This window comes from Eurytemora carolleeae, unplaced genomic scaffold (assembly GCF_000591075.1).
Source record: "Eurytemora carolleeae unplaced genomic scaffold, Eaff_2.0 scaffold346, whole genome shotgun sequence".
NCBI lineage: Eukaryota > Metazoa > Arthropoda > Copepoda > Calanoida > Temoridae > Eurytemora > Eurytemora carolleeae.
In genome coordinates, this window is record NW_019396332.1 from 122,294 (window position 1) to 131,188 (window position 8,895).

The 8,895-nt window shown below is 32.0% G+C and overlaps 1 protein-coding gene across 1 annotated transcript; it reads right to left on the bottom strand.

Annotated features, from left to right (window-relative positions):
• Positions 1 to 822: 822 nt before the first annotated feature.
• Positions 823 to 8,859, bottom strand: LOC111701110 (uncharacterized). Its single transcript, XM_023472262.1, has 13 exons — positions 8,849 to 8,859; positions 7,799 to 7,892; positions 7,397 to 7,478; positions 7,100 to 7,159; positions 6,678 to 6,808; positions 5,929 to 6,198; positions 5,656 to 5,709; positions 5,526 to 5,592; positions 4,316 to 4,351; positions 3,267 to 3,341; positions 2,390 to 2,527; positions 1,789 to 1,842; positions 823 to 1,336 (listed from the first exon to the last, which is right to left on the bottom strand). The coding sequence occupies exons 3-13, from the start codon at positions 7,458 to 7,460 to the stop codon at positions 1,329 to 1,331; spliced, it is 957 nt and encodes a 318-aa protein (XP_023328030.1). The 5' UTR covers positions 7,461 to 7,478; positions 7,799 to 7,892; positions 8,849 to 8,859; the 3' UTR covers positions 823 to 1,328.
• Between the last annotated feature and the right edge of the window lie 36 nt (positions 8,860 to 8,895).

Genomic DNA, 8,895 nt, shown 5'->3' on the forward strand with positions numbered 1-8,895 from the left:
ACAAGTAAGAAAAGGAGAACAAGTAAGAAAAAGGAGAACTAGAAAGAAAAGGAGAACTAGAAAGAAAAGGAGAACTAGAAAGAAAAGAAGAACAAGTAAGAAAAGGAGAACAAGTAAGAAAAAGGAGAACTAGAAAGAAAAGGAGAACTAGAAAGAAAAGAAGCACTAGAAAGAAAATAAGAACAAGTAAGACGGAAAAGGAGAACTAGAAAGAAGAGGAAAACAAGAAAGAAAAGGAGAACAAGAAAGAAAAGGAGAACAAGTAAGAAAAGGAGAACAAGAAAGAAAAGAAGAACAAGAAAGAAAAGGAGAACTAGAAAGAAGAACAAGAAAGAAAAGGAGAACTAGAAAGAAAAGAAGAAAACGTATGAAAAGAATTAGAAAGAAAAGAAGAACAAGTATGAAAAGGAGAACAAGAAAGAAAAGAAGAACAAGTATGAAAAGGAGAACAAGTAAGAAAAGGAGAACTAGAAAGAAAAGGAGAACAAGAAAGAAAATGCGAATTAGAAATAAAAGGAGAACTAGAAAGAAAAGAAGAACAAGAAAGAAAAGGAGAACAAGTAAGAAAAGGAGAACAAGTAAGAAAAGAAAAACTAGAAAGAAAAGGAGAACAAGAAAGAAAAGAAGAACAAGAAAGACAGAAAATGAGAAGAAAGAAAATGAGAATCAAAAAGAAAAGATCTCGGAGAACCAGGAAGAGTTACGGAGACCAATGAAAATAAAGATGAAAAAATAAAAGCAATGAAAAAATGAAAGCAATAAAAAAAAGACCTTATATTTTCTGCTCTATATTAGTACTCAACATTTTTATCTAAAAAAAAAAAATAAAGTTTAACAAGAGAAAATAAAGTTTAACAAAAAAAATCAAGTTCACCAACTTGGAACAATTTCAATGGATATTAACAAAATGAATAAATTACATAAGTTTCTTTTCAAATGCATTCATGGCATACAATAATATATGACAGCAATCTGAAACCTAAGATTCTATGAACTGGTATTTTAAGTAGCACGTTACAAAGAAGGTCCAACTTCTTTACAACAACACAGTACTGCATAGAGTACACATTGTACAGACTGGATGTAGGGAACATTGTAGATCCTTTACAATGAACAGCAGGATTTGAATGTATGAACTATGTCTGTTGTACACAGTAATAAATACATTTTATAATAAAGGTACAAAATGTCAAGAACAAAGTGTAAAATCATTAAAGAGTTATTTGTTCTTAACAGAAAGTCAATATCTAACTGAAGATTTAAAAAAATGTAAAAAAAATATATATTTAATATTGTGATGAGAAGACAGTAATTCAGTTTCTTCTCCATCACTTGCCTATAAACAAGAAGTCAATTATGCAAAGAACACATCATTTCACTTGAACAAGAGATTTCAAGGGACTGTAAGCGTAAGTTTAAAGGAACCGTCCAATTAAAGTGAGACATTTCCGTTCCACAACGATACCCTTTATACCTTTGTCTGGACATCGATGTGGTAAATACTAAATACCCTCATTTGTGTAGCTGAAGATTGAGTGTCGGGAGACTAGAGGTTACAATGCACACTCCTTGTTAAGGTAAACACTCTCTCGGTTTCTTGGCACTTAATTTACTGCTGTATAAATAAGAATATCTACTAATTCCGTTAACAAACAAAGGTTTAAAGGGTATCGTTGTAAATCAATTATTCCACTCTACAAATGGAAGGTCACTTGGAAAAAAAAAATTTTAACTTACAATTCAGTAAAAAAAAAACTGTAACAAGACTGAAGATGCCATGTATTTTACCTTGAGAAAAATAGGATGGAAAACAGGTAGAACCAACAGGAACCCGTTTCTGTCCTTAAGTAATTTATCATCCAATACAATTTTAGGACGTTTTATTTTTGTTTTTAAACAAAACCAATTAGGGACATGCATTGGTTTAAAGGGAGTGTTCGCGAAAATGAAAGGGGGTATAGGCTTAATGCGATATAAAGCGCCTTTGATCGCTACTAATCTTACTTCAATCTGTTGCGTCTATAAGGAGAAAATTGTTAAAGACGTCTCATACCAAATAACATACTTAACTTAGACGTAAAAAAATCAATTTAATTTCAAACAAATCATTCAGATATTACAACCTAACGCTTTTTTATCGCATTAAGCCTATACCCCCTTTCATTTTTCGCGAACACTCCCTTTAAGGGACGCCTTTCTTCCACATTTCAACCAGGAAATAACTATTATAAATCAAGAGTGGAAAAAACCTTGTAACTTCTAGATGATACCACATAAATCCTCAGTTTAAGTTCTTTGTAAATCAAAATTTAGTTTACATTTCAGATATTGAAGTATGATCGACGTTTCTCGAATTATTTAAATGCTTTTTGGCACACTGCCAACTTACCAGCACTCTCTGGAGAGTTAGTGTTGATGGGTGGAATATGATAGAGTCCAGTAGACAGTCCTGGGGACAATGGTGAACCAGCTGTAGACAGTCCTGGGGACAAAGGTGACCTCGCCGTGGTGGGACTGAGTGGAGAAACTTAACACAAAAATAAAGTATTTTTTTCAGGAAAATAAAATTTTAAAAACAGGAATGGAACTTTACAAGCGTATGATTAAAAACCCTTTGGAGTCTCTTCAATATTTTTTTTGTATATTTTTATCAATCTAGCAGTTACTTGGGCTAAACAGGCTTTTTTCTGCCTTCTTTTTTGGAGATGGAGGAAGAAATCAAATTTACAAAAAATATGGAAGAGAAATGAAGTGATGAAAATTAAGCAGAAAAAAGAAGGAATATTAGAAAGAACAAAAAATAAATTATTAAATTAAGTGAAATAAAATAGGATATTCATGTTTTAAAGGGCAAAGATTCGAATTTGGAAGATTAACTGATTTTCCTTATGTTTATAGATCTGGATCCGAATCCGCATAGAATGCGGAGACGCAAATTCTGATCCAAGTGGTAAAAAATTAACAAACTAAGTCATGATAAGAGACTTTCACAATTTTCTAATATATTTTATAAAGCCTTTTCGTGTTTTATCAGTAATTTTGGAAATTTTCAGTAAGATATCCCTGAAAACTAAATCCCCAGTATTAAATATATTACCCTGTAAAGTGTAAACATATGTTATGCAGCTTTGCAAAAAAAAGCACCTGCCTCGATACTTATATCTTGGCATCCTGATATTGTAGTATTGGCAATTAATAATTCAAACCATGAATTCAGCTAGATCAATTAGTCCTTAAAATATTGAAAGTATTAGATGTTTAACTACCTGGAAATGTGAATTTTCTGGAACTAGTTGGACTCGGAACAGGAGGTACTGAGAATGATTGAGAAAAAAGACTCTCTGCATTCATCATACAAACTTATTAATTTATTTAAATTCAAACTCATATAAAAAATTTCAAGGTTTACTAAAATAACAAACAAACAAAAATTTCGTAAATTCGTTCTGAATAGTTTTCATGGTTTAAATAACATCTAGATATTTTAAAGTAAAGATTTCATTTCTCATTTTATTTTATTTAAAATAAAATAAAAATTGGAGCCAACGCTAGAAGCAAAATCGCAAAATTTAATCCCTAAATCTTTACTAACAGAATAGTGTAAACCTTAAATATTTTAACAAGGAATCTAACAAAATTTATGGTTTAAAAAGGTCTATCACACCAGGCTGCAAAAAAAACTAGTTTGCCAAGAGTAAAAGATGATTAAAAAGTGGATTAATTTTCTAATAATTTATACTTCTAAACCCTGTTTGAAATTAAAATACTGAAAATTAATAATGCTAGTAGAGAGAATCAAAATTAAAATATAATTAAGCTCAACAAATTTCTACTGAAAATCTCCTAATATAAAATTTCCTTTCAATTTTCCTTTCATTAATTATAAAGAGTACAAAATACAAATTAAACATTTCAATTGATTAAAATTTTCAGTAGAGTGCAACAAAAGTTGGGATTTAAAAATTTCTTTTGTTGAAACAAAAATAATTATTAGAAAAACTTTAGGTTGTTTGTTTACCTACAAAAATCATTGTTGAAGTCAATGTCCAGTTTCTTCATTATACTTCTGATAATATTTACCATCTTTATGACTTAAACTAAAAAATCGCATAATTGGAATTTCAATTATCCAACTCTTCGTCCTATTTATATCTTGATTTTGGAAGATGGCTCATTAAAATCATTTAGCACTGGAATCTATTCAATTTGATAAAAATTTTAATTTTTGTTTAAAACATTTACAAAAGAGAGTCAGAATATACAGGAGACAAAATCAATGATTTTGTCTGTTTATTTTACATTAGTTTGTTTTTTCCTTGTGTTAGGTGATATCCCCTAAGCTCGAAAGTTCCTTAAATAAGTTAGTTTATTATAATCTATATAATAAAACAAGACATTACTATATATATGTCCCCTATAGCCGGCCAAACGGCTGGACCGAATGGGCTGACATTTTTTTAAGGGAACCCAGAGGTATCCCAGGGGTGACATAGGCTGAAAACAATTTAACATTTTTTTTTCAACATTTTTTTTATATTTTTTTCCACGGGCAACGTTGGGCCCTTCAGCTAGCTATCAATATTATTACAGTTTATAAATAAAATAATATTAGATTCTTCAGAAAACATCTTTGTCTTCACAATGGTTAAGTACCGAGATCAAACACAATATTTTTATTTACTAAACTTTCTTAGTTAAACATTTTCTCGGTAAAATGTAACCCCCCCCCCCCACACACACACACGCCAAACAAAAAAGTGATTATTTGTAACTCTTTGCAAACAATTTGGAAGGAATTTGTTTGGTAGTCAACACTGATAAAGCCCTTCTTTAATTTTTTTTGTTTTAATAGTTTCCTTAGATATCTAATATTGTTTCTTACAATTGAATTCCATTGGAGGTTGAAAGGGACCAATGGGAAACCTAATCTACCTTTACATTCCATACTTTATCTTGGCAATAGAAATATAGTTATAAGGGGAAAGTTACTAAATATTAAATTTACATTGAACATAATAAAATTGAATCCTCTGATAAGGTTGAACCAAGGGCAGCTGCTGTCCCCCTGGATCAAATTTTACACTTTGAACTCCAAACAATTTGTTCTGTCAATTCATGCATGTTTGGTAGAGTTCTAGAAGATATGACAAATAAGAAATCCCAGTGGAGCCCTTTTTGAGAACACCTAGTTTAAGTTCTAGAGCCAAACATAATTAGCTGTATTTTCAAGACTTTACTTTACTTAGTTTATTTGATCTTTTTTAATGGTTTCATGATTGTACTTTGACTAACCCAACTTATCACTCTAGGTCCTCTACGTTTTAAACAACTGTCATTTTAATTTTTTGCAATATTTTTTAACCATAAATGGCAGGGTCTTAAAGGGACTGAAGAAATAATTTAAATTGTCTCCATTTATAGAGTGAAATGTCGCAACATTACCCTTAAAAGCTTCGTCTAATCAAGAATGATTATTATGTATGATGGTATTGACACTTGACAAACCCTTCAAAATATATATTAACCTGGAAAACTGGTAAACTGCTGATATTGCTGAGAAGAGAACCCGTAAGGTCTTGCCAGGGGAGAAACCTGAACTCAAAATTAATTTAGAATCTTTCTTTGTATTTATCTGATAAAAGAAATTTGCCTTTCCTGATATTGGGGATAGTCACTTGAACTTCCTGGAGGAGTCATCAGAACAAACCCCTAAATTTTAATAAATAAGAAAAATTTGCAGATTTTTTACAATTTTGTTTTCGTGGATTTTCAAAGTTTCACGGCTCAGCTCAGAGAGATCTGATCCATGGTTAGTTAGAACTGAAATTCTGATAGTTACATGTTTATACAGCTCAGGAATGTTTAATTGGATACAAACAAACGGATACCCACACAGACAAACAAAGTATATATAGATAAAGGTGTAACCTGATTGACAAATGGATCTCCATACTTGTTGTATTCTAGTTCATCTTGATCAACTTTAATACCAAAAATGCTATTTCTGATCGGATAAGCCCCATCTCCACACTGTTTGAAGCCAGGGTTGAATTCACCAGTTGTTTGTCTATCCAACCATCTAGGACTACCGTGAACTGGTGTTGTGTTGAACCCCGACACCCAGCCCCGCTGGTATCTTGAAGAAGCTGAGACTCGACCCCAGATAGTTTGATATCCCATCTGATCAGATGTTACACTCTAAGGAATTACAGATCAATATTTACATGTATTATTAATATTAAGTCAGTCCCAAGATCCACGTAGCTAAATATAATTTTACAAATCTTTTTTAAATCCTTATATAAAATCCATCAAAATAATAATTGACCTTTGTTATTATTATCACTAAGCTTTTAGGGCGCTTCGCGTCCATCTTCTCTTTCAACTCTTAATTGTGACTTTTTCTGTGGGCATCTTCTCTTTATACAATGTAAAGTATAAAAAAAAAACATTTTAAGTTTGCAGATTTCATAATACTTTTAACGCATTTTCAAAATTTAACAATGATAAAATTTTTGAAATTTTGATCATTTATAAACCTTTCCCTGGGGTCACGTGAGGTCCCATACAAAATTTGGGCCTTATCTGTTCAGCCGTTTTGACGTTTATTGGACACAAACTAACAAACAGACAGACAGACAGAAAGATAGACATGCAAATATATATAGATATCTTGCCTGACTCCAGGTTACTGGGGGAGGAGGAGGTGTGCAAGGGTGGAGGGGAGGTGGAGTTGATAAACCAACTCCAAAAACTGGAGGAGTAGGACAGTTTCTGAAGTATTGTGCCTGCAGAGTCGGAATGTTCCCTGGTTGTAAAGATATAAATAATTCTTAATTCTTAGCTTATCTAATCTGGATTCTGCAGCAATGATAAATGAAGCTCAAGCAAATTGAATAATAAATAAATAATATTAGAAAGAAAAAATTGCCAACATATAAGTATTTGAATATGATCCAACTATATTCCTCTCTATCAAATATTTTGTTCAGAAAATTACCTGGCTGTTGAATTTTGCCCTATGAATTGTATTTATAAGTAAAAATATGTAAATGTTTACATAGATCTTGAGAATTCAAGAAATAAAATATATCTGTTCCTGAGAAGTACGGAAAGCGGGTTGGAGGGGGAACTTCTGTTTTATTAAATCTCACTTCCCCTGATAATGTATCGGTTTGAAGAAAAGTATAAAAAAATATATACTGTAAAAAACTGTGACTGAACGGGTCAACATATAAACCTCAAGTACATGGTAGTATAGCAAAATATCTACAAGCCTCATCATGTTATTACAAATTTTAGTTGTTTTTAACTTCATAAATATTAAAGAAAATTTGCAGTTTTGTTAGCAGCTCAGTAAGATATTTTGTGTGACTTTTACCAATTAATAATTAACCTTTGATCCAGGAGAAGGGAGGTGTTGGAGGCATGAACCCTGCTGTAGGACATGGTGGTTTCATGGCATATCTTCTTGGTACCTGCAATCAAGAATATAAAGCTCAAGTTTAGAATAATTCAATAATAATAGGGAGATATGAACATTTTGGAAATGTGTGATTGCAATCAAATCAAGAAAAATGCTTATTAGGTGGGAGGTTTTTATGATGAATTTGGTCTTAAAGGAGAAAAGAGAAAATGTACTGTGTGATGTAAATAAGGTTTGGGGAGATCAAGTAGTAAAAAATCTAAAAATAAATTCATAGTTAAAAAAGTCCTATTTTTCATTTAGTCCCAAATCTTTGGAAAATAGATGTCAAAAAAGAAGTTTCAAAAAAATTATCAAAATCATATTGCTCGCCTGTAAATCACAGTGCTTAACTCGGCACTTTTTAGATATTTGAGGCAAGTCCTTATATTCCTGAAGTCCTACAGACAATCTATTTTCAGATCCCCTAGATAGAAAATAAAATCAACATCAAGAAATCATTAATTTATGGACATTTTCGTGATATTTTAATTAGGAATAAATACTGTGTGCCCTCAAAACTTTAGAACAGTCAAGGTGGTATAGAATACAAGGTGGGGGCGATAGGATTTGTCACTTGTGTATATTTGTCTGTGACGTATTTGGACTGCTGAGGAACTAGTTTGGTACGTTTTTGAAATCGTATAGTTGGTAACCCTATAGCTAAAAGATGTGGTGGGGGGGGGGCGGCGTTTTCAAGTCCCAAATCCCCGCTTTGTAGTATTGTAAGTGGGGGCCGGGGCGTAGCTTTAAAGGGCCCCCCCTCCCCCCCCCCCCCCCTCTAGGTGTTGAAAATTGCAAAATTGCAGATTTTCACTAAAGTTCAAAGTTATCCGTGGATTTTCAAAATTCAATGAAAATTGAATTTTGTTGGAGGCAAAATTTTTTAATTTTGATCTTATATAAACCTTCCCTGAGGTCATGTAAGGTTTCACAATAAAGGTGGGCCCGATCGGTTCAGCCGTTTAGACGTTTATTGGATACAAACAAACAGACAGACAAGGAAAGTATGTATATAGATGAAGTTGGGAGTAAAGATTGACCAAAATTTATAAATCAAGCAATTATTCCTCAAGTTTAACAGTTAAAAAGTCTACTCTAACATACCAGCTTTCCTTCTTTAGAAGCTTTAGCAAAAGTCCTTTCACTGGACAAAATGAATAAATAAATGCCTAGGCAGATACTTCATGACACAAGATATTTGTTGATGACTAGATCACTGGAAAAATAAACAACACCCCTATTAAGCTATATCTTGTTGGAAAATAATTACAAATTTATTCACCTGATACTGAGTGATGATTACAAATTTATTCACCTGATACTGAGTGATGATTACAAATTTATTCACCTGATCTGAGTGATAATTACAAATTTATTCACCTGATACTGAGTGATGATTACAAATTTATTCACCTGATACTGAGTGA

Bases quoted from the DNA above. Each gene is read 5' to 3' on its own strand.
- LOC111701110 (XM_023472262.1), bottom strand. From the start codon at position 7,460: ATGAAACCACCATGTCCTACAGCAGGGTTCATGCCTCCAACACCTCCC. The intron at 6,809-7,099 runs GAACAGATATAT...CTTTACAACCAG, and splicing joins CCGCTTTCCGTACTTCTCAG to GGAACATTCCGACTCTGCAG. The intron at 4,352-5,525 runs GTTAATATATAT...AACTTATTTAAG, and splicing joins GCAGTTTACCAGTTTTCCAG to GAACTTTCGAGCTTAGGGGA.